Source organism: Apodemus sylvaticus, chromosome 12 (assembly GCF_947179515.1).
Source record: "Apodemus sylvaticus chromosome 12, mApoSyl1.1, whole genome shotgun sequence".
NCBI lineage: Eukaryota > Metazoa > Chordata > Mammalia > Rodentia > Muridae > Apodemus > Apodemus sylvaticus.
The window spans coordinates 38,642,093-38,667,224 of record NC_067483.1 but is presented as its reverse complement, the minus strand read 5'-3'; the positions used below and the strand labels follow the sequence as shown (position 1 = coordinate 38,667,224).

Below are 25,132 nucleotides of genomic sequence, written 5' to 3'. Positions count from 1 at the left end.
AAATAACAGTCATTTGTTCACAGACTGGAACCTCCAAAGCCATGCCCCCCACTCTCTCTCTCTCCCTCCCGACACCCCTCCACATTCTCTTTATAAGTTGATTACCTCAGGCGTTTGTTATAGGAGCGGGAAGCAGACTTGAGCTTCCCATTTTCTCCCCTTCCGGATAGACTCCTGGAGGGTAGAGTTCCGGTTTGAATTTATCCTTTGTGCTCAGAGGCCTGATTACTGCTTGACATGCAGAAGATGTTCAGAAACTGTTTATTGAGACCTTCTGACCTTACCCCCTGGCTCTCTGAAATTCTACCCTTTGGCCCCATCTTCTCTAATCCTCTGGATTCTTAGCCATAGTCCAGGCCTCCAGCCGTCCCTGGCATTGACAGATCCTCCCTGCTCCCTGTTTTTGTTATTGTCCTCTTCTCTTCCTCTTCCTCCTCCACTTCCTCCTCCTCGTCTTCCTCCCCCTCCCTCCTTTTCCTTCCCCTCACCTTCCTCTTCCTCTTCTAGAGAGCGTGTCTCACTGCTTGGCTGGCCTGGAATGGGGAAACCAGCTGACCTTGACTTTATAAGTGATCCTTCTGCCTCTTCCTCCCGAGGGCTGGGTCTACAGCAGGCCCTCACCACCTTGCCTAAGCCCGGGTCTTCTTAGTTACGCATGGCACAGGATGGTTATCCTCCGCCCCAAATCCAGAGGCTGGGCTGCTGGCATCCTTGGCCGCTCTTCAGCTCGTAGCAGCCACAGCTGCACAAAGCACTCATGCCCACGAAAATCTACATGCCCTGGTAGAGAAAGTAGCAAAGAGCTGAGGGCCCTTTGTGGATGCCAAGCACACGTAAGTCACTCTCATGTGGCTGTGACCTCAGGCCTACGTCTTTTAGAGGAAAACTGTCCTCCTTCCAACACCACGTTCTCCTCAAGCCAAGAGTTTGACTCAAAACACCCTTCTCAAGGGCACGGAGATTGCAGAAGCTATGTGGCATATCTGCTAAGAGAGCAGAGGGCCAGGACCTCTTTGATGGAGTCCCCACAGAGCTTAGGAAGCAAGGATAGCAGGGCCCCGCATTCCGCCCACAGCTATGTGTATCCAACACATATGTTCTTGGTGCCATGGAGCCAGAGGGCGTCAGATCCCCTAGAACAGGAGCTGCAGAGAGTTGTGAGCAGTCACGTGAGTGCTGGAGACTGAATCAGGGTCCTCTGCAAGAGCCGCAAGCGCTCGGAACTGCTTAGCCATCTCTCCAGAGCCCCTGGGGGTGTTTTTTGACCCCCTGAACTTAGCGTGGGAGAATGATGGTTGACCTGCGTTCTAAACCTTACCCTCGATGACTACCTTGCAGGACTTTGGGCTTCTTCAGTCTCCTTTCTGAGACTCAGTTTCCCCTTGTGTAAAGGGGGAACTGACTTAGCATTAGCTATCTGCAAAGATTCACTTGGCCAAAAGGACAGAGTTCCTCTTCACAGTGGAAGCGGGATGCTCTGTGTGAAGGAATTCTTCCTCCAGGCCATGGAGAGGCAGAGCTGGGGGAGGGGTTCAGGGAGATAGTATCAGGTAAGTGACAATTTCACACTCCAGAAGAGAAGAATAGCCAAGGCCCTGTGCCCTGAGATCGCACATTAGCTCTTAGGCACTAGGGGCTGGGGGCCGAATTGGAACTCAGCAGGTTGGGTAGAGACAGTTAGAGATCTGTCCGGTGTGGTCCAGGCCAAAGGGCCTCACCCTACTTAGGGCCAGCTTATGGGGAGAACAGGAAGAAGCACCGGCCCTAGTTCCCAGAGTGGGAGAAAGGGGTGGCCCCTGGGACAGGAGAGCAGGGGATTGGCAGAGGCTGTGGGCAGGGCCGGTCGGACAAAGGCGGAGTCAACTTGTACACGTGAAAAACTCTGGCTGAGGCCGGCCTTCTGCCTTCCTCCTCCTCCTCCCCCTCTTACCCACCTTCCTGCACCCCTCCCTTCTCCCTCCTCCCACAGCTCAGGTTGCAGCTTCTTTGGGGGGGAACCACTCACCTTTCCAGAGCCGGGAAGAGCCAGGGTCCCGAACAGGGACCCCGGCAGGGCGCGGGGCGCGGGACAGGGCACCTAAGGCTGGCAGCGCGGCCGCGGAGGGCGGGAGCCGGCTCGCCACGACCGGGACACGCGCAGAGTCCGCGGCGGCGGCCGGAGAGGGGCACCGCGCCGGGCAAGCTGAGCAAAGGTAAGCGGGGCGGCCCTTAAAGGGGCCGTCTGCCTTTGCGCTGGAGATTCGGGCAACATTCCCGAGCTGCCGTAGGCGATGGGCGCTCGGCTGGCGCGCTTGTGTTTTGGTGGGGTGAAGGATGCCCTGGGAAAGCCACTCCCAAGTTCCAGGTGCCGAGGCAGAACGCGTGCCCCGCGGGGACTCCGGATTCCCGACTCCCTTTGGCCCTGAGCTCCGTCGGAACCCTACAAAAGCAAAAGTTCCCTTCCCGGCACAAGCCAGACGCTAAGTGCCTTCCTTATGGGAAGGACAAGGGTCAGGAGTCCCGATAAAGAAGGGACCCAGGAGAGTATAGGGTCAGATTGCCACCTCGAAGGGCTTTCTGAGCTTTAGTGAACTTTCCAGCCCCACAGGCCGTGGGTTTGATAGGCCAGAGTCTTGGGAGAAACTGAGGACAGGTGAAGTCCGTAACATTGGCTGCGTGGTGACTAGAGTCGCTAGGGAACGTGTCACTTCTCTTGGGCACAGTCCAGAGAATCACTGATCCTCCCCTCTTCATCAGCTGTGGACAGCGGTTGATACCGTGTGGGAAAGGAGGGTGGGTGGCTCGGTCTTCAAACACATGGCTTGACTGCTATGTTTGGAAAACACAAACAGGACTCTGAAAATGGGGTGGGCCAGAGGCCCTGTTCCACCCGTTTGGGAGACAGGCCTTGTGGTTGTTTTTCCTGTACTGAGGGGTCAGCACCCCTCTAGGCCCCAAGGGGCCTCATATATTTCTCTTAAGCCTTTCTGTGGAGCAGAGGTAGCATTGTGGGACAGAGGCTTCTGAACTCTGACTGATTCTAATCTGCCCCCTCTTTGCCATCCCAGCTCGGCCTTCAGCAACCTTCCCCAGCCTACCCAGTTGTGGTGTGTGGCCTGGGCCCTGTGGGTCGCAGACACTACCAGCTGCCCCCCACCCTATCAGATGTGAGATGGAGCACATAGTGAGGTGGGGTATGGGTGTTGGGGGAGCCAAATCCTTGCATCATGCCTTGGGCCTGGGATAGCTTCTGGGGTGTGGCCAACAGGTAGCCGTGGCTGTGGGCTTGGACTGCATCATCAAAGTCCCAGAGAGAGGCTCCCTCTGCCCCAGCTAAGCACCTGCCTCCAATCTCTGCTGTGTGCCAAGCAAGGTGTCATCATAATGTCTTGATAGTTCATGAGTGTTATTATCACTGTTTGGCTAGCCAAGGGACAGACTGGGTGGGGGAGGGGCGGGGATGAGCGTGATAGATCTGTTGGATCTGGTCCACTGCTGTCTGACCCCAAGCCCACTCGCCACCCCTGCCCCACCTGTGCTGGAACCCTCAGGAAGGATGGGGGTAGTTCTCTAAGTAACCAGGTTCCCCAGGCAGAAACCCACTTTACCAGAGGGGCACTACTCACTGCAGCCTCCTCTTCTGCCCCTCCTCTTCCTCCTCTTCCTCCTCCTTTCCTGATTCCATCTTTCCTTCTCTGAGTTTGGGACCTGAAGAAGAGAAAGGATGGCCAAACCTAAGCCCTTCCTGGAATCCTGTTGATTCTGTGGCTCCCAGCAAACTCTCGAACTTGCTCAGTGTCCTGTGTGGAGAGGAGCTTCTGGTAGGGAGGGTGATTATTTGTATAACACATGGAAGCTGAGGTGACCGTGTAGTGGTAAGGACTGGAAAGGTGATTCCCTAGTGACGCTGCAGGACTGACCATGAGGCAGAAGACCATGAAACCCTGGCCAGCCAAGGCCTTGGCTAGAAGTGTTGTCCCTTTGGGTTGGAGAAGAGAGTTCTCTAGAAGAGAAGGTGTGTGTGTGTGTGTGTGTGTGTGTGTGTGTATGTAAACATGCCAGGAAGGACTAGCAGTCTGTGCTAGGTGCTATAGCCTTCTAGGCACTGGTGGGTCAGGTGGGCTGCAGGACTTTGGCAGGACCCTGACCTTGGGGTAAAAGGACCCTTCTCCGGTACTTAATTATTTGCTGTTCTGCTCTGTTATCCACGAGGGACTGACCGGCTGGCTGAGTTCCAGACCTACCTGCTTAGCTCCACTCCTTTGGGAATAAGTCACATTTCTTTCCCTGGGCTGCGTGTCCCCCAGTAACCCTTTCTCTCTTCTTCCCTGGACCCTTCACCTTCTCTCTCTAGGCATTTGCCGCTGAGCTGACACTTTCTCATCTTAGAGGGTAGGAACACACCAAGGTTAGCACTGCCTACGACAGCTGCATGTGCTCACGTGCGCGCACTCACACACACACACACACACACACACACACACACACACAGATCCAGAGGCCATGGATCACTGTAGGGCTGGAGGCCAGGCCCAGCATGCACCGGCCTGTGGCAGAGGAGCATCGGGGGAAGGACAGAGGATGCAGGTGCATTTCAACCTGGTCAATCTGCCGGAGCCATGGGCAGGATGTTCCCAAGGCCCTGTCGGCTGAGGGGGTGGGGTCAGGAGGCAGGGTCTGAGGTTTGGCTTTGAGTTGGAAAGGGTCACAGAGAGCCTGGTAGCAAGCAGGACCCTGGTAAGTCAGGACACTCTGCCAGGGAAGATGGTGACCCACACTTTGGGAGGAACCATGGTGATGTATACCATGTTTCTGGGTGTGTACACTCCAGATATGCCATGCCCTCCTTTTGACACAGGGTCTCTCCTTATAGCCCTGGTTGTCCTCAGACTCACTATGTAGACCAGGTTGGCTTTGAACTCGCAGAGATCCACCTGCCTCTGCCTGCTGGGAGATTAAATGCTGGGAGATTAAAGGCATGTGCCACCATTCTGGATGCTGGGCCGATTCGGGTGTCTTCTTTAGCCTGCTTCATGGCTTTTTTTTTTTGGCTTGGTTTGGTTTGATTTGGGTTTTAATCTTTTCTTCTTCTTCTTCTTCTTCTTCTTCTTCTTCTTCTTTTAATATTTATTTAATTATTATATGTAAGTACACTGTAGCTGTCTTCAGACACACCAGAAGAGGGCATCCGATTTCATTACAGATGGTTGTGAGCCACCATGTGGTTGCTGGAATTTGAACTCAGGACCTCTGGAAGAGCAGTCAGTGCTCTTAACCACCGATCCATCTCACCAGCCCTAATCTTTTCTTGAGACAGAGGCTCATGCTGAGCCTGCAGCTCACCCTTTTGATCGGACTAACTGGCCAGCTACCTGTCCTTGGATGCCCCTGTTTCCGCTGTCTACTAATGGGGTTACAAGGCTGCACTGCTCTCCCTGGCTTTCCCATAGATGCTGGGGATTTGAACTCCTGTCCTTCCCCCACCCCCCATTAGCTGAAGTCTTTCTTGGAAACAGGCAAAATGGAAAGACTGGCCCCAAAGAGGCTGTTTAGTTTTCTCATTCACTATTCACATGCTATGCATGTCTCCTGCTAGCGCTGCTGGAGGCCAAAGCCCAGCGTCTGTCTGGATAGCCCTGCCCCTGCCGCAACTCAATAGCTGGTTGCCTTTGGGTAAGCAATTTGCTCCCCACAAGCTTCAGCCTCCCAAATTTAAAGTGGTTCATGTGGTTTTGAGGATTGCAGTGAGGTCATGTCTCCCACAGGCCTTAGCTTCTTGCCTCACCTGATGTCATTATGGAGGGCCGATGGTGCACGGGAGTTGCTGGACCTGCATTTGAGCCTTTTCTGAAGGCAGGATCTCTGCAGTAGGGACATAAGGACTCCTTCCCCAGGGTAGGAGGAGAATCCTCTTACAGTCTTCCTTGCCTCGCTCTGCCTTATCATCACAGGAAATTCTGAGACAGCTCCAGCGTGATTTCTGCCCATTCACTTCCAGTCTACCCACCCCCTCTCCAGTCTGGGGAGCCCCTTCCGAAACCAAGCCTACTTTCCTCTGATCCCAGCCACCCAGCAAAGGAGACTCTCGCAGGGTGACTAGACCTAGGCGACACAGTCATCCCTTCCATGTGCTGGTGGGACTCCCTGCCTGGAGGTGGACATGTGGCTGGAGGGCAGGGTCTCCAGGCTAGGTGTAGCCAGCCACTCCAGGATGCTGGCTAGCCCATTCTGAGCTGATTCTCTCTTGAGGCCTCCTCTCCAAGCAAGGCAGCCAGAGAGGCCACCTCTGGTACCCAGTGGCTCTGACATTGAGCTGTTCATCAGAAGCTCACTTCTGGTCTCAGTTCTGCCTGTCACTCTGACGAGCCTTGGGCAGATAACTTTCTTAGTCTGATCTTCTTGTCTTCAGAAACAGACGCATAGACCGGAGATTCCTAAAGCCCACCACGCTCTCTGATGCCACCGTCCTTAACCCGTGAGCTGTGTCGGGAGGCCCCAGGAGGTTCTTATCCTTGCAGTCCTCCAAACTTCACAGCACAGGCACGTCACTAGGGTCTGGGTACCCAACCCTTGCCATGGCTCAGAGGGGCAAAGCAAGTCAAGGAGCCCTCACCCTCGAGTCATGTTGGAGGACAAAAATACTACCAAAGAAGTGCGCACAGGATTTAAATGCTATAAATACCAGATACTCAAGGGCAGGGACTGTGAGTTACAGTCCCTTCCAAATTTCACCTGCTTTTGAATGGTCTATGAACTAGGAATGGTTTTTATTTTTATTTTTTGAGTCAGGGTTTTATGTATTCCCAGGCTGGCCTGGAACTCACTATATAGCCGAGGGTAACCTTGAAATTCTATTCCTCTCTTCTCTTGGCAAATGTCACCATTTAGTTTATGTAGTACTGGGATTGAACCCAGGGCCTTGGATGCTCCACCAGAACTCTGCTCATTGAGCTATCTGCAGGCCTGATTTGCCCTCTCAAGACAGCATCTTGCTATATAGCCCTGCCTGACCTGGAGCTTGCTGTGTAGACCAGGTTGGTCTTGAACCTGAGGCAATCCTCCAGTCTCTCATTTATGAGTACTAACATTATAGGCATATACTACCACTCAAGATCTAAGAGTAACTTCAATAATTTTTTTAAGTGGAGAAAAACTCAAAGGAAGAGAATACTATTTTATGGCACTTAAATTTGTAAAATTGAGACCTTAGTGTCTTTAAATCAAAGTTTTCTAGAACACAACACACTCCTTCCTTCACAGGGGTGGCATCGCCTTGCCACAGGCCTGGGAAGAGTGGTCGGTTGACTTCTTACAGGAAGAGCTTGCTGACCCTTGCTCAAAGTAATCACACTGTTCCCTGGGCCTTCTCTCAATCGTTCTGGAATCTCAAGCTAAAAATACTCTTTATTTACAAAGAGGTATTGCCGCTTTCCTACTAGGTGAGCAGTAAGTGGTCATTATGGAGATGTTAGGAGACGCAGATGGGAAGAAATGAAAACCGCCCACGGCTCTAGAGCCCGGGTGACCACTGTTGGCATTTGGACCCGTTGCCTGCTTTACATCCGCCGCGGTGGTGTTTATATGAACATGTCTGGGTGGTGTCTGTACCCTGGCATGCAGTTTTCCCAGACTGTACCCAGCGGCCCTTTTCACTTGAAAATACCTCTCGTGCCAGGCTCAGGAGAGACATTCGGCCAGTGGTTCCTGGTAGATAGCTGACCCTGCGTGCTGAGGCCCAGAGCTTAGAGGGCCTGGAGCTGTGGCTCTGCGAGTCACCAGCACGGGGGTTGTGGTTTCCACCCCAGGAGAGGATGAGATCACCCAGGATATCTGCTGTAGAGAGGAAGAGCAAAGAGCCAAAGAGGGAACTTGGGGTGTGCTGCCTCAGGGGCAGGTGAGGAAGTGAGTTCACTAAATATGGGGGTTGGGGGGAGGGGACAGGGTGGAAGAGACCCAGGAGGTTGGGTTCTTTATTGAGAGTGAGCAGTGAGTCCAAAGCGCAGAGCATGACAGCGGCCTGGAGCTGGGAGTGTGCTTGTGAGGCCAGTGAGTAGAAAGCAGCCCTTGAGGGGCCTGTGCCCTGGCCGCTGAGTGACACAGACAGGCAAGAGCCAGGGCTGACCAGAGGCGCTCCAGAGGAGGCATGGAGGAGCAGGAAATGGGCCCAGGCCAGCGTGGTCACCTGGACTGCTGAGGGGAGGCCGCGTGGAGTTCAAGAAGGTGAGAGGGTAGGGTAATTACCCAAAGCCTGGGCTAGCCAGAGGGGCCTCTGTTGTTTCAGACCAGCCACTCTGAGGGGAACAAGGGACATTAGAAGAGAGTGACCCTCAGAATGTGGCCAGGGGTTAGTGCAGGCCAGGCTGGTGGGAGTGGAGAATAAATCAGACGGCGATTAAAAGGAGGCAGGAAATTCCCCTCATATACACACTCCTTGTTTGTGGGACTCTGAGGTCCCGGGGGACACTAGTGTTTAAAGGCCCCTTCCGTACTAAAGTTAGGCACAGAGACAAAGCGTGAGTGAGACGTGGCGGGCTACCAGGGGACACCGAAGGGCTCTGAACTCAACGTCCTCTATTTCCGATGCTGTGAAGACAGTGGTGATACTGTCTGCAGAGATGTTCTTAAGAAAACCTAGATAAGGTTGCAGAATTCAGATTTAAAAAAATTTTTACGTACGTGTGCTTTGCCTGTGTGTGTCTGTGTGGCGACGTCAGATCTTCTGCAACTGGAGCTACAGGCAGGTATGAGTTGCCATGTGGGTGCTGGGAATTGAACTTAGGTCCTCTGGAAGAGCAGCCAGTGCTCCTTAACTCCTGAGCCATCTCTCCAGCCCTGCCTCCCTTTAAAAAAAAGATTTATTTATCTTATTTATTTTATATGAGTACACTGTAGCTGTCTTCAGACACACCGGAAGAGGACATTGGATCCCATTACAGATGGTTGTGAGCCACCATGTGGTTGCTGGGAATTGAACTCAGGTCCTCTGGAAGAGCAGCCGGTGCTCTTAACCGCTGAGCCATCTCTCCAGCCCCGAATTAGGAGTGTTTTGAGGACGCAGTGTGATGTTGTGTTACACATACGTGTCAGATAGTGATCGAGCCTGGGTATTAGCATTGCCTTGCAGTGGGAACACGTTACAGAGTCTCTCTTCGTCAGCTCTAGTCTCCGTCCTGTGCACAGCAGTAGGATTTACCTGTCCCCGGTCTAACTCTGTCCCATTGATTCTCCTTTCTCCTGCCATCCCCCTGCCCCAGCCCACTCCCCCCCCCCATTCTATTTCTCCTTGGTAAGAGCAGCTTCCCGTTTGCCTGTGCGTCTGACTTACTCCACCAGCCGTAAGCATAGCCACTTGCATAGATGGCAAGATTTCCTTCTTAACGGTTGAATAGCAATCCCAATGTTAAATCCATTCCTGCGTCCTTGGGCATTTGGAGTAACTGCTGTGGTGGAGTACCTCTTCAGACAGATTTCCCTCCTTTTGGGTATATACACCCCACAACAAGGTTGCTGGGTCACAGATTTGGGGACTCTTTTGGGTGAGGTCAAAGAGGTTCTTTAAGGTGGACCGCCAAGAGGAGCAGGAGAGGAAGAAGAGAGCTTTGAGTGGGAGCGGAGGCTGTGGGTGTTGGGGGCTGGGCCTACCTTGCTCCTGCTGGTGCTCCTGCTGGTGCTTCTGCTCCTCCTCCTGCTCCTCCTCCTGCTCCTCCTCCTGCTCCTACTGGTGCGTCTGCCCCTGCTACTTCTCCTCTTCCTTCTCCTCCTCCTGCCCCAGCTCTGGCTCCTCCTGTTCTGACCCCAGCTCCTCCTCCTCCTGCTCCTGCTGGTGCTCCTGTTCCTGCTCCTCCTCCTGCTGGTGCTCCTGCTCCTCCTCCTGCTGGTGCTCCTGCTGGTGCTCCTGCCCCTGCTCCTCCTCCTTCTGGTGCCCAGTGGAGCAACTGCCCCATGAGCCTCTGGTATTATCTGCCTGTAAGTGACAGGAGTCCAGGAAGAGGCCAGGGCAGTGCCAGCCCCTTCCCGCAGCCCCGGAGACTGCCAGATGCATGTGGTTCTTTTCACTGCACACCCTCATTGGGAAGCTTCCACATGGGACTTCCTGTGAGACTTTCTGCTGGCCAGGAAGTTGTCCCTGCTGCTCCACTCTCCCTTCCCCACTGCCCCTGATGCAGACGAGGAGAGCTAGGGCATAATGGAGCGCTTGAGCCAGCCTTTGCATGTTCACAGGTGGCTCTGGGCAGACCATGGTCGTGGAGGGATGCAGTGGGTAGACCCAGCCCTTGTCTATGCACAGGCAAGCAAGGAAATGAAGGAGCAGACAGCTACTGTGCAGAGTCAGGTGTTCTGTTAGGTGTGCCACAATGCATGGCCGGGGACACTATAGTCCCAGGCTGGAGATGTCAGGGATGCTGGGGGGAAAGGTCATACTCTACCTCTGGAGGACGAGTAGCTGGCTCTCCTCTGGTACCTGGTCTGCCCGTCACTGCAGTCCAGGCCCCTCTTAAGCCAAAGAGAGTCAAGAAAGAGAGTCCAGTGTTGGGGGCAGGAGGGGGGCTGTACAGCTTGTGCTAGGGCACCCAGGGAGAGCAGGACTAGATCAACCCTCCTGTACTGAAGCTGACCTAGGAATAGCTCTCCAGCTGCCCGAAAGAAATAGGAAGGGCACCAGCCCTTGACTACCCACGGCAGAAGGTCCTGGAGCTCACAGTCGGCCATGGTATACAGTCTCTGTCCTTGAGGAGTCTAAAATTTGTGTATATCTAAGAAGAAAAAAGCTTCAAGCTGTGAGTCGGTGGTTCAGTGATCTTCCTTCTGGGGAGCTGCGGAGTCTGGGCGCTGCTGTGTATAAGGCAGTAGGGACAATGACTCAGGTCCTGTTCCCGTCCTGAAGTATAGCGTGCCTGGTTCTGAGAGTCTGCAGGCTGCTCTGATGGCGACAGGAGAGCACCTCTCGCTTTACCTGGGGGACGAAGGTGGGCCTGTGTATATTTTTCCATTCCCAGGTGGCAACTCCATGGGGGTGAGGGGGAACATGAGGAAGGACATTCCAGAAGGGTGTCACGTACAGAGCAACAGAGCAGAAGGGCATGGGTGTGGCAAGTAGAGTCAACTGAATAGGACCCTTCTGGAAGGCCAAGCATGGTAGCGCACACCTTTGATTCCAGTACACAGGAGGCAGAGGCAGGACTCTGAAAGTTCAAAACCAGCCTAGTCTACATAATGACCTCCATAATGGCTTAGAGAGACCCTGTCTCAAAAACACCACTAAAAGAAAAAGGGCTTGAGGAGGAGACGGGATGCAGGGCCAGCGGCCTGTGTCCTGTCCCCTGGAGTTTGCGCTTCCTGTGAGGTCTGTGCTCACTTGAGAGCTGTCTAACATGTCTGGGCGTCATGGAAGTATGCTGAGGTTGAGCACAGGTGCCCATCACAGTTTGATTAGAGGCTAGGCGTCACCTCTGCTTCCAGACAAGACTAAGACATAGGTGCCTTCCAGGCCGCGCTGCCAGGCTGCTCTTAGACACCAATGGGGACTTTTGGTGAGTAAGGCTCAGAGCATGTGGCTCTCACCATAGGTCTTTCTGGCCACAATGAAATGCTGCACACCCTTGACCGCTGACCCACATCCCAGTACCAAAACCAAAGATTCTGCAAGGGTCCAGGGCCCAACACGTAGCCTCTTGACCTGACTTCCTGTAGGTTTTGCCCAGCTTGGCCCCAGAAGACCTTCTCCTGCTTCCTGCATTCCAGAATCTGTAGGAATGTTCTCTGAGTTCAGTCACTGTCCACAGCCTCTGTTCTTTAGTAGCGTGACTTTAGGCCTATCTGTCCCTCTCGGTTCTGGCCACCCTGAAGGCCCCAGGCCTATAGCCTTTCTCATCCAGCTGGGACAGGGTGTCAGTGAGGAGAGTTCTGGCGGCTGCTGTTGCTCCAGGCAGCAAGGGTAGCCAACTTCCCTGTGCCTCATCCTCTGTCAGGGTCAGGTGGCGGCTGTGGGATCTGCCAGCTCCCAGAAGTACAGCTTTCCCTGAAGGTTGAATGCGTTTGAGGCCCTGCTTATGACGTCTGCAGACTTGGTCAGCCGTTGCCTCTAGTTCGTGAAAATTCCCCCGAGGCACACAGTGGCTAAGCGCCTGAGATGGAGACCGGAGGAGGGAGCAGAGGGCATCAGGAAGTCCCCAGTTGTTGGTCTGCCTTTGGGACTGAGGGTCAAACCTTGAACTTCAGAAAGGGGGCAGCCCCGAATTATATTCTTCAGTCTCTGGCTGTAGGCCAGGACTGATGTCAAAACAGCCCCCTCCCCATTGCCATGAACGGAGCAGGTGTTCACGTGTGCCTGCAGTATGGTGCTGGCACATACAGGAATCATGGGGTGGGGGTGGGGGTGGGGGGCTTGGTGAGGGGACAGGCACTAAATTAGGCCCCACTGGAGGCAGGGCATCCAGCTGTCCTGGGCCTGAAGTTGACAAAACTGAAGATCCAAAAGACCCAAAGTACACGCACCAAGCCTGCTGGAGGCAGGATGGCTCAGTGGGATGGGAGGTCGGTCAGGAAGGCCCAGATCCTGACAGCTCTTGGCGCAGGCCAGGTAACTGCAGTCAAGTTCAGGTAGGAGGCCCCAGGGTGCCCGGAAGGATTCTCGGGGCTGGCCTCCGAAGTTATGAAGTAACATTCGCCCTGCCTTTGGCTCCTTCCCAGTGCCCTGTGTGCTCCGCCAACCTCCTCGGCCTCCATGTTCTTCAGGATAGGGTCCCAGACCCAGGACGCAGATAGACAACATCTGAGGTGGTCCTGGGCTGTGGGACAGCAGTCCAGTGGGGAGAGGCAGTGGGCAGGGCTGTGTTGAAGCGGGACCAAGAGCCACCATCGTGGGCTATGCTGATGCTACGTGTGAGACGCCAAGTCAGACTCAGAGGTCATCCGATGTCAAAACTGGACGGTTTCCTCCATCCTCTGGTCTTTCCACCCTAACCCAGGGGGCCAGGACTGCTCCCTGCTTCTGACTGCTAGGCCGTGCGCGTGCCCTGGACCGCTTTCTCACCCCTACATAAAACTTCTCTCAGCCACTACTTCCCTCCCCCACTGCTGCCATGCCGGGCCCAGTCCTGTGTCTCTCACTTGGGTCTCTACGGGAGTCCTGTGTCTCTTGCTTGCCCACGCACGGTCTGTAATTAACACGGCAGTCCGAGAGAGTCCTTTCAGACGTCAGCAGGATCTGGCCGCTCATCCGCTCCCATCCTCCTGTACGCTGAGATTCCCAGCACGGCTTGCTCTGCATTCCCTGACCCCAGCCCAACCTCAGACTCTCTCTCTAGCCCTCAGCTCTGCCTCAGGACCTTTGTATCTGCTCTTCCCACACTGGCCTGCTCCCTTCACATTATTTTATATGCATTGCTGTTTTGCCTGCACGTATGTCTGTGTGTGTGTGTATCAGATCCCCTAGAACTGGAATCATGAGCTGCTATGTTGGTGCTGGGAACTGAACCCATGTCCTCTGGAAGAGTGACCAGTGCTCTAACCACTGAGCTACCCCCCTCCCAGCCTCAGGGAGCTCTTTCTGAACACCCTGGTTAAGTTCATACCTCTTCTGCTCTTCCCTCCTTCCTACTGGATTCTCCTTTACTGCACTTGGCATCTGCAACCCTGCTCAATTGACTGGCTGTACACCCTTCCCCCCTTAAAAGGTACAAGACAAGTGGTAGGATTGAGGTAGGAAAGATCATTTGCATCCTAGGTCTCAGGGAGGGGACAGGACTAGGGAGGACCTCAGCTAGAAGGGGGGAACAATATGGTCTCCGTGATGCACTCGACGCCCCAGAAATTGCTACCTCAATTTGAATAGGTCGATCCCTTCTTGTAGATTGTGGGTGCTAAAAGTTCTTCAAAAACAGTTTTCCTCCTCCCTGGCTCCCTGCTGGCCTCAGAGTCTGGCCTTTCTTGTGTTCTCATGGTGTACAGTGGCCTAGCAAGGCCTCTCTTTCCCTCAGGCCTAGCTCCTCCTCCCCTCCCCTGTGACACCCTTGTCTCTGGCACCAACAGGAAGTGCTGGCAGCTGGTGTGTGTCTAGGAGATAAGGAGGGTTTACCTGGGCCGGAGGTAGGAGGCAGGCTGGCTAGGGTCTGCCTGCCCAGTCTACAGCTCTAGAGGGGCCTCTGCTGTGACCTCCCCCCATGACACCCTGCTGGGTGGCACCCCTGCACCACACTTCTCTTTCCCTGGCACCAGTTGCACGGGGACAGACCCAGATGGCTCTTTGGCCTGGGGACAAAGGCCACACTGTGCCTGGCCCTGGGCGGGCCTCAGGCTGGGTCACACTGAGCCTTTCTGTCCCTTTCTGTTGGGGATGAGGGGCAGACAGCACCAAGGTGACAGGCCCTTTTCCTGTCTCCCTTCCCCCTCCGCCCCAAATCTGAGGAGCTGATTCTCCCAAGGCGACAGTGACAGAGCATCTTCTATCAGAGCATCTTGTGTCTTGAGTTGGGAACAACAAGCCATTCACTGCCCCGAGTGCCCTGTCACACCCAAGACCCTATTGGGTTCAATGCCCTAATTGTCCCGAGCAGAGAGAAGTAGTCGCTTTCTGCTCTGGTCACCATTCCCGCTGCCTGTGCTCATGTCACCGTCAGGAAGTCTATCCTTACGTCCAACCTCCATTCCTCAGGCTGTAGTGACAGCCATTTCCTCTTGGCCGCTACTCCAGCAGAGAGAACAGCTGGTTGCTATCGCTGTGCAGTAGCCCGGCACACTGCTCAGGTCACGCCTTGAGCCTAGAGCCTGGGCCCCGTCCTGCATTCCCAGCATCTCCTCTCCTTTCCAGCCCCTGCTCTGTCCTAAGCCAGCTAGCTATTGGCTCCTTGCTCCTAACTGAACCCTAGAGCAGATGGAATTTTGGCTTGCTCCTTGTCTTGAAGAGGTCATCCACCTGGAACAAAAGCCTGGGTATAAATCATGGCAGCTACTGGGAGATTCCCTGAGCTGGCAATCCATCACACAATCCCATAAGCCCACACCGTAGGATGACTGTAGAGAGAGCTTCTTTAAGACAGCTCTGGTTCCTCCTGCTAGAGCTGAAGCCATGAGCAGCTAAGTGCATGTGTCCCCTGCATCCCCTAGAATGGCCTTGGCCATCTGTGTGCCCCATGTCCCTTCAGCTGTGGTCACACACACACAAACACACACACACACACACCCTGTTCCTCTCGGCTTACTCCTAGACTGTAAATGTGTTCTCCTGTCAGTCAGAGCAGGTCCCCTTTTATGGGACTCCTGCCATAGTGTCTGTCTCCTTCTTGTGTCCTCTACAGCTCTTGGGGCTCCCCTCCCGACACACATGACAGTTTGGAAAGGTGGGCTGAGAGTCAGCCCTCACTCGAACATCTGAACCCCTGATCCTGCCAACCGTGTCTCTACGTGCCGGTTATTGGAGACACTGTCTTAAAAAGTATATTTTCTGCCTGTTTTGGAGGGACAAACCTGTAATCCTAGCACTGGAGAGGTTGAGGCAGGAAGACTGGAAATTCAAAGCTAGCCAGGGCTCTATCAAAATACCCATTGCAAAAGGAGAATGGACTGGAGAATGTGGTTGATGGTGCTTGCAGGGCTGCTAGAGGACCTAAGTCCTCTGCCTAGAGCCCATATCAGACATCTCACAGATGCCTGTAATTCCAGCTCCAGAGGATGCACCTCCCTCCCCTGGACCCCAGGGGTGCCTCCATACATGTGTCATGTACATATATACACATACATACATATTTTTTTAAAATCTTGACGGTGAGCAGAAGGTGGCATTTTCCTTGCCTACCATTTGCAAGGCCCTGGGCTCAATCCCAAGCATCAGCTCAGGCCCCAGTTCCAGAAGCTGGTAGTTTGGATTTATTTTTTTTTCTGGTGTCTCTGGTCATCCCAGCACCCAGCACACTCGGACAACAATGGACGTGTACCTGGAGAGATCGCCTCCCTCCGGTATTGCGGGGAATGAGAGTTACCAGGCAGGGTATGACAAGTCTTCTCGTCACTGAGCCCATCTGTCCTGTTACCTCCACAGAGCCTCCATGGGCCCTTTCAGCTAGATGCCACACATACGGGCATGTAGCAGGGTAGCTGTCTTCCGGGAGCCTTCCCCCAGAGTTCTGCAGAAAGCAGGCTGAGGCTGTAAGAAGAAATGAAATTAGTAGGACTCGGCGGGGGGTGGGGGGACCCAGGTGGGGAAGTCAGGGAAGCTGGGAAGAGCCCTCAGCAGTGTGCCATCATTCGCCAGAGTCACCTTGGGAGCCGGGATTTTGTGTAGTTACTGTAACCTAGTGTCCGGCGCCACGCTGTAGGCAGGAGATGCCCCACCAGTGGTGTGTGCTCAACTGATCTGCACTGCAAGCTGCTCAGAGAGGAGGGCTCAGCTGCTGGCGCAGACCAGAGCCTTCTGCCTGGAAAGGCACAGGCCTGGGTCAGGAGAGCCTGAGGGCCCAGCTCAGTTGTGGTAGAGGCAGCCAGGAGTGTGGGGTGCCGGGGAGCGAGCAGACCTTCTCAAGGCTCACAGAGGATGGAGGATATGATCGTTAAGCAAAGCAAACATGTTACTGACCCATAATCCTTTAAACCAGGAGGATTCAGGAGGGGCCTGGTTGCCTTGGCAACTGGGTACTAGCCAGCCGCAGGCCTGAGCATCCTTCAGAAGTGGGTTATAAGTAGGCCCAGGGAAGAGTGCAGGTGGCCCCTCCCAAGCAGGGTTAGCCTTCCTGGCCAGGATGGAGAGGTAAAAGGGGTTATGTAGCCTCTGGCCCCTGCAGCCCCACTCTAGGTGAAGGCATTGTGGGGCCCAGCGGGATGGAGATAGGGTTGTGAAAGAGAGCTTATGAAGCCCGTGGAGGGTGAGCCTGTAGGAAAGGCGTGGTGGTCCGTGTCTTTAATCCACGCATTCAGGAGGCTGAGGCGAGTGGATCGCTGTAAGTTCTAAGCCAGCCCGGCCTATATAATGAGTTCCAAGCCAGGCAGAGATACATAGTGAGACTATCTCAGAAAAGAGAGGAGCGGGAGAGAGAGGGAGAAAGAGAGAGGGGAATGAAGTACCCACCCGTGGAGAGATTGTTAACATTAATAGTGGTGTCCTCCGGAAGAGGCCATCTTACAGAGGGCCATAGAACAGGGCAGCTCCCTCCCCACTGTTCCTTTAGTCCAGGGAACCCAGGTCTGCTCAGAGGACTGAGGTGACAGAGGGACCAGCGACACAGGCTGCCCCTTTCCTGGGCTGCCTGAGTTTCCCATGCTGTCCCCGACTTGCTTCTAGAGCAGAGGTGGAGCCGGGCCATGCATTTGCTGTCCTTGGATCTCCAGAGAGGGGACATTCTGGTATCAGTAGAAGGGATCTCGGAGTTAGAACCAGTTGGCTGGTGCCTGGCAGCCACCAGTCGCTTAGGCTCCTTCAGAAAGAGCAGATGGCCCGAGGGGCAAGCAGTTCCCACATCCTGCCCCAGGGATCTCCAGAACGCCTGCCTCCAGCTGGAGGCTGAAAGTCTGGAGTGGTGGCCTCTTGCAACCCTGCAGTTCTAGCCATTGACGCTGTGGCGGCAGGGGAGGGTGCAGTCATGGTCAGAAGATAGCTGAGGGTCACTGGAGAAAGCAGGGTTAGATCCTGCAGTCGTGGAACTGTGTGGCCCTGGTAGGGGTGACCTAAGCCTGCCACGTGCAGAGCCTGACCCCCATGGGTCCAGACTGTCCACACTGCCTTGTTCTCTCTGTCCCAGGACCCATCTTGGACCCCTGCTGATCATGAACAAGATGAAGAACTTCAAGCGAAGGCTTTCCCTGTCCGTGCCCCGCCCAGAGACCATTGAGGAGTCGTTGGCTGAGTTCACTGAGCAGTTTAACCAGCTCCACACTCAGAGGAATGAGGGTGAGGGTCAGGCCGCCCAGACTCCCCGTGACCCCTGCTGACTAACTGACATTAGGGGGAAGGGGTGGGACGCTCTGGGCTGAACACAGACTGTGGAGTGGGAGGTGGGGACTGCCACTCCTCCCACTCAGACGTGCCACTCAGTCCTGTGGGCTGTAACCAGGCATGGTCTACCCCACAGATGGCAGAGAGGCGCCTGGACAGCTGTCTCCTGGCATGCAGTATCAACACCGGCAGAGCCAGCGCCGATTCTCCATGGAGGTGAGGGTGCCCCTCCCGGGCTCCACGGGTTGGGCTCGTCCACAGCAGCGTACCTAGCAGGGCGGTGGCTGGAGACCCTGTCACTGAGGCTCAAACTGCTGCAGCTTGTTGTGGGGATTCAGTGAGAATGTATGTCAGGTGCTAAAACACTCTTGGTTAAACAGTTGACTGTTTTTATAGCCCACATACCCATGCCAAGTATAGAAAAAAAAATGTGCTTACAAAATTACGTTGTCTGTGATGGCATGAGATTGCTGTTCTACTGGGGCCTAGAGAGGGGGAGGAACCTTCTAAAGGTTCACACAGTAATCTTTACAGGTTCACAAATGTATGCCCTTCACGTAGCTGTGAGCCTGAGGTCACATGGCCTGTGATAGATAGAACCAAAATGAGAGGCAAGAGCCTTTTGGGGGCCAACATGATGTTCTCATCCCATCTGCCACCTCAGGACCTCAACAAGAGGCTCTCTCTGCCCGTGGACATCCGCCTGCCCCAGGAATTCCTGCAGAAGTTACAGCTGGAGAACCCAGGGCTGCCCAAACCACTCACCCGCATGTCCCGTCGTGCCTCCCTGGTGAGTCCAAGAGTGTGAGACCCCACCCACCCACCCACCCACCCACCCAGCTGAAGCCTACAGTGGTTTCCAGAAAAATTCCTATGCCTCTGGCGCCACCTGCTGGCCCCCTGAGAATTTCAATATGGGGTCTTTCTAAGTCAATGTATAGAGCCAAGTAGCTACCTCCCAAGTCCGCTGGGAGCTCCAGAGTCTTCCCAGTTAAGACCAATAAATCAGTGTTGTGACTCATGTCTGTACTCCCAGCATTCCTTGGGAGGCTGTCGCAGGTTGGGCAGCTCAGTGTACCCATCTCTGACTCATGGAAGAAGGGGCCCCCTTTCCAAAGGAACAGGGAAAAGAAGAAAATGAAGGGTTTGAAGCTGTCCTTGCTTGAGCTATTAGCCTTGGTTCCTCTCTGTACAATGGGGGCGTCTCACTTCTTCACATTGACTAGGAAGGTCTGCCGGGGCTTTGAATCTCACAGTCTCCTGTGTCTCCTTCCCAGTCAGATATCGGCTTTGGGAAACTGGAAACATACGTGAAACTGGACAAACTGGGGGAGGTAAGAGGCCCATGTCGCTCTCTCTGGGCAGCAGGTAGGATGGTCTTGACTCTGTTCTGTCCCTCATGGTTCCTGGCCCACGGAGCCACACTAACCTGGCCAAGCAGCCTCCAGAGCTGTTGTTAAGGCCCTGCCCTTGAGGACAGAGGCCTCTGCAGAGACTCTAGTCTTTCTTCCTCCTTTCAAGTAGTTATGGTTTGGATTTGAATCCTATTTCTTCCACTTGCTAACTCCATGACCTTAGCATATCCCATGGTCTCTCTTCATGCCTCGGTTTCAATCTCTGTCAAAGGACGAAAGTAATTACTGAGGGATACCAGAGGATGCTTGTGTACGGTTCTTAGTGCCTGGCACACAGCAAGGACACTGTTACTAAACTGCTTCAGCATCAGGCTTTGTGGCCTGGAGTGGGTACAGGTTTATGAGGGGGAAGAATGGTCTGTGTCTTGAGGGCTACATCACCATAATCTAAGAACAAGACAGAGTTACACTAACAGAGAAATGGCATCGTGGAAACTGAGGAACAAACACAGTCCATTCCAGCCGGGGACTTAATAGGGCTACTTCAAGAAAAAGCAGACTTTGGAGCAAACAGAATTTGGACAGAATTGGAGTAGGGCCCCCCAGTTTGAATCCTAGCCCAAGCAGAAGTGTAAGGGGTGGGAGGGAGAGCGTGAGCAGGATGGTCTGCGCTGACCAGGGATGCCCTGCCGCAGGGTACCTATGCCACCGTCTTCAAGGGGCGCAGCAAACTGACAGAGAACCTCGTGGCCCTGAAGGAGATCCGGCTGGAGCACGAGGAAGGGGCGCCCTGCACTGCTATTCGAGAGGGTACAATGTCCGGGTCTGCGCCCTGGGCCTCTGGGACGAAGGGCTCAGAGACCTGCATCTGGCGGGAGCCTGGGTGGAGGGCCATTGCTGGCCCCAGGAAGGGATAGTGGGAGGTACTGGTGGGCCTGGGGACCCAGGTGGTCCTGTCTCCCCAGTGTCTCTGCTGAAGGACCTGAAACACGCCAATATTGTGACCCTGCATGACCTCATTCACACAGATCGGTCCCTCACCCTGGTGTTTGAGTACCTGGTGAGCTGGACTGGGACTGGCGGCCTCTTCCCGTGGGGGTGGATGAAGTGGGGTGGGGAAGAGAGGGAGGGAGAGAGGGAGGGAGGGAGGGAGGGAGGGAGGGAGGGAGGGACTGGGAGGGGCAAGGGAAGGACCCAAGCCTTTGTTTGCCAATTAAGTTCTCATGCGGAAGTGGGCCAAGGGTTCAGAGCCAGGGCCCTGTGCCGCCAGCAGGCATGGGCCCAGACTGGACAGGGCTTTCTTCCTTTCAGCCTGAGCCTGGACCACCAGGTAGGCAGAGGACAGGGCTGAACCTGTCTGTCTGTTCCAGGACAGTGACCTGAAGCAGTACCTAGACCACTGTGGGAACCTCATGAACATGCACAACGTCAAGGTGAGGGCCTGTAGAGACCTACCGTGGCAGCCGTCTGCCAGGAAGCCCAGTTTGGGGCGCTCCCCTTGTCACCCGATGCTGAGGTCACTTGGAGTTTCAGATGCAGGGAGGAGGAAAGGGTCAGTCTAGAAGCCATTCTGAGCACCCCAGCCAAGTACCCAGACTTTACCCTCCTCTCTGTCTAGCGACCGATACAGATCCCTCTCTAACTGACTATCAAGCCTGAGTTTACCTGCCAGGGTGACGAGAGGCTTATGAGACGCTAGGAGGGTGGGTGGCCGGTCCCAGTGACTGAAAATTGAGCACACACATCCCCACCTGTGGGACCCTCGCTCACTCTGCTCCCTTCATGTCCTGGGAGCGCTCCAACCTCCTCTCCATCCCTGGTGTCTACAGGTCCCCCAGGGGGTGACAGGACCGGGGAGCCTTTCTAGAGACTTGTTCTGGTTTCCGATTCCTCTCCAGCCTGAGACAGAGGTGCAGGGTCTCCCACATGGGACTGAGTCCCACCAAACTTCTCCTTTCTCCTCTCTTCGCCAGATCTTCATGTTCCAGCTGCTCCGGGGCCTGGCCTACTGCCACCGCCGCAAGATCTTGCACCGTGACCTGAAGCCCCAGAACCTGCTCATCAATGAGAGGGGGGAGCTGAAGCTGGCTGATTTCGGTGAGGCTGATGCCAGGGTCAGGGTGAGGGTTGGCAGGTGGGTCTGACCACTGGGCTGCGCGGCCTCAGTGTGCAGGGATTCTGGGGGATGTCTGAGCATGTGACTCCTCAGGATCCTTGAGCGGAGGTTCAGTGACATGTCTGTTCCTAGGCCTGGCCCGGGCCAAATCAGTGCCTACAAAGACCTATTCCAATGAGGTGGTGACGCTTTGGTACAGGCCTCCAGATGTGCTGCTGGGATCCACAGAGTACTCCACTCCCATTGACATGTGGTGAGTGAGCTGCAGACAGGAGTGAATTAGGCCTCACGTCTCCCTGCCGTACTGCTGTTAGCAAACTAAGTCTGGAATACATCAGGTTCTCTGAGCTTATAGAGCCTCTAATGCTATACATCTGAGATGCTGCTTCCCAGGGGGTGGAGGTGGGACTTACCAGAGGGTAGCTAGATGCGTCTTCCCCTGGAACATCTTGGAAGGGACATACTATTTTATTGTTAAAATGTATGATTTGGTGTAAAATGAAAACCAACTCACCTTTAAAGCCAGCACAGGTGTCTGGCCAAGCCCCAGACCCCTCAGACTAAGTATTGAATCTCTCCTTCTGCCCAGCAGTTAAGGGGACTCAGGCCTTGCAAACAGGGTCTCTGTAGTGGGAGCCGGGTTGGTTTTACAAGCCTTTCAAGCCCAGATGTGACCATTGGATCCCTCACACAGCAGCCTTCGGAGGCGTGTCTGTGCTGCCTGGCCTCACTGTTGCCCTTGCTTCCGCAGGGGCGTGGGCTGCATCCTCTATGAGATGGCCACCGGCAAGCCCCTCTTCCCCGGCTCTACTGTCAAGGAGGAGTTGCACCTCATCTTCCGTCTCCTGGGTTAGTTTCTTTCTGTACTCTCCACCTCGCCACCAGGGGGCGTTAGAACTCTGTCCACCCAGGAGAACCGAGGTGGGGGGATGGGGGCTGCTAGCTTTGGCTACTCTGCTGTCTTCTTTAATGTTGCACCCTCGCCATATCGGCCTCAGCCCTTCACTCGTACTTCTTACCCGGTCCCATGTCTCTAGGGACACCTACAGAAGAGTCGTGGCCGGGTGTGACGTCCATCTCCGAGTTTCGAGCCTACAACTTTCCCCGGTACCTGCCACAGCCGCTGCTCAGCCACGCCCCCAGGTAGTCCCTTGCCAGGCCCCTTGCTCCCCCCGCCCCCGCCCCCGCCCCGCGCTGTGATCTCCCTCCCAGAAGTTTGGGCCCCCAGCCTGCCCCTGGCTGTGCCTGTGCCAGCGCCTCCTCCTTGCAGGTTGGATACTGAAGGCATCAACCTCCTGACCAGCCTCCTCCTGGTGAGTTTCCTCCCATCCTTACTGTGGGAGCGGCAACTAAAGAAAGCCATGGTAGTTCAGACACTTCCTGTGATGCCAAAGCACTAGTTTCTGTGTTTGGCGCCTAAGACCTGGTCCGGCATTTTCAAGGGACAGATGGCTCAGTTTTCTCAACTTCCGTGTCGGATATCAGTTCATCCTTTAGAGCAAGCAGTTAGCGGTGCCATCTACTAGAGCTGATGCTCAGGAGATGATAGCCATGGCCTTTCACGGGTGTTCATCCCAAGATGTAATCACTCACTCAGGAAGCGCTGGTGTCTAAACCCTGGTATCCTAAGGCCTGAGACTGCCGGGTTTGGGTCAGATAGGAGTTTCTCCCGCCTCAGCCATCTAAGTTAGCACGGCAGTCCCATTTTCTAGAAGGTTCTCCAGCAGGGCCCAAGAGCCTACCCTGTGCCTTTCAGTATGAATCCAAGAGTCGCATGTCAGCAGAGGCGGCCCTAAATCACCCCTACTTCCAGTCTCTGGGAGAACGAGTACACCAGCTCGATGACAGTAAGTGGCCAAGGGACCGGCCAGAAGCAGGAAAGGGGGCAGCCAGTACAGGTGGGAGCTGTAACAGAGCCTTGGGTTCAGCGGAGTGTCTTGGGCACGTGGCTTCCCATTTAGTTCTCATTTGGAGCTAAGGGGGTGGATTCCACTTGAGATGGTGGATCTTCCCGGGCAGGTCCTGACTGGAGGGTGCCTCGGCTCTGTGGGGATGGTAGGTATGGGCGTGTGGTTCCACCCAGGCCTCTCCCACCCCTTTCTCTCGCCTAGCTGCCTCCATCTTCTCCCTGAAGGAGATCCAGCTCCAAAAGGACCCAGGCTATCGTGGCCTGGGCTTCCAGCACCCAGGTAGGACCACATGCCCGCCCCGCTCCGTGTCCTTTGCTAGAAGCAGCCAAGCAGACCACCTTTCCCCAGTCTTCCCCAGTGGAGACTCTTCTTTGAGAAAGAGATGGGCCCAGAGTCTGCCCTTGGGATGGGAAGTCAACACCCCCTCCCCAAATAGAGCTTATGGGAGGTTCCTCCCCCACCCCATCCCGCCCAGATGGGGTGCTGCCTTTCACGGTAGTCCTGGCAAGGGCACACCCTGTTCCTGGTGTGCACTCTGTGAAGACCCCAGCTCCCGGACAGTCTAGACTGTGTCCCTAGCACAACAGTTCCAATGCATTGTCTCGTGTAGTCTTTAAAACACTCGGTGGGGTTCACACCACACACGGTCTCCATGTCAGTGAACCTGAGGGCCCTGGAGGGTAAGTCACAACTTCACGAAGCTCACACACAAGTCACAGAGATGAGACCTGAATCATGTGTATGCCCTTGCTCCCTGGATCAGAGCACGTGAAGGACAGGTGTCCCTTCGGTCCCTTTCCCAGTCCTCTGTTGTTTCCCAGCTCCCTCCATTCTCCAGGGCGAGGGAAGAACCGGCGGCAGAGCATCTTCTGAGCCACGCCCACCCTGCTGCACCTTGAGGGATGAGAGGCCACACGGAACATGAATTCAGGAAGTATGGGGCCTGTGTGGCCATCAGAGGGCTGAACAATGAATGCCTGTGGCCAGTCTGGAGGACCACTCGGCAGCCCTGTTGGTAGCGTTTGCCTCCTTCCCTTGCTTGCCACACAGCTCTGTGGTGGCCTCTACCGGACACCATTCCCCTTGTCACCCACTGTGGGATGGGCCGTGAGCTGCTTCCCTGAGAGGAAGGTGGGGCCAAGGAGGTCCCTGGGACCCTTTCCCAGCGGCAGTGCAGGAGAGTGTGCCCCCCTCCCCGCTCCTGCAGTCCCATTGGCTGGACAAACCCCCTTCTTATTGCTTGGGCCGTCACTTCATCTTCTTCCCCTCTGAGAACGAGGAATATGGCACCCGACCTGGGACCCTGGAATTGTGTCCACGTGTGTGCTGACCCCCACCCAAAGGCAGGCATCCCTGGAGTATCAGAAAAAGTAGTGCCTCCTCTTGTCACCACCCCCGCGATGCTATTGTCCCCTCCTTGCCAGAAGCCCTGTACCCTCTGGCTTGAACCAAGGCTAAAAAGCACCAGCATGCTGCCTGTGTCCGACTGCATCCGGAAGTGGTCTGCTACTCCAAGATGTACTCCTGCCGCCTCAGCCAGCCCCCTGCCCATCCCCCCCATCTGGAAAGGGTTGCCTTAAACTGGCAGGTGGTGGAGTGTGCTCTGTCTTTGGAACTCTGACCTAGCCCCTATGTCCCTTTTCCCTGTGGGTGTTATCATCCCTGAGGGCTGATAAGTCACCCCTGTCTCAGGGTCCTGAGGCTGGCACCCAGATATGCAAGGTCACTCTGACGCTGGTACCAGGGTAAACATGGCTCTCTGGGGCTGGTGTGGCCTCCCCCCATCCCCCACCCGCTTCCCAGCTCTGTCCACCTGACCCTGGCACCGGCCTCCACAGAGAGGGTGGGA

General features: G+C 55.0%; 1 protein-coding gene across 2 annotated transcripts; it reads left to right on the top strand.

The window, feature by feature from the left end:
• The first annotated feature begins 1,898 nt into the window (after positions 1-1,898).
• On the top strand, positions 1,899-24,818 carry Cdk18 (cyclin dependent kinase 18). 2 transcript variants are annotated; one of them, XM_052200913.1, is made up of 16 exons: positions 1,899-2,192; positions 17,709-17,857; positions 18,039-18,118; positions 18,567-18,692; positions 19,180-19,236; positions 19,953-20,067; positions 20,223-20,317; positions 20,628-20,690; positions 21,231-21,354; positions 21,506-21,626; positions 22,125-22,222; positions 22,411-22,516; positions 22,644-22,686; positions 23,130-23,220; positions 23,485-23,562; positions 24,122-24,818. In XM_052200913.1, exons 2-16 carry the CDS (start codon positions 17,734-17,736, stop codon positions 24,154-24,156), a joined length of 1,356 nt encoding a protein of 451 aa, XP_052056873.1. In that variant the 5' UTR covers positions 1,899-2,192; positions 17,709-17,733; the 3' UTR covers positions 24,157-24,818. The 2 variants fall into 2 exon arrangements, with proteins under 2 accessions (XP_052056873.1, XP_052056872.1); XM_052200912.1 differs by having other exon boundaries at positions 24,105-24,818.
• The last annotated feature ends 314 nt before the right edge of the window (positions 24,819-25,132 follow it).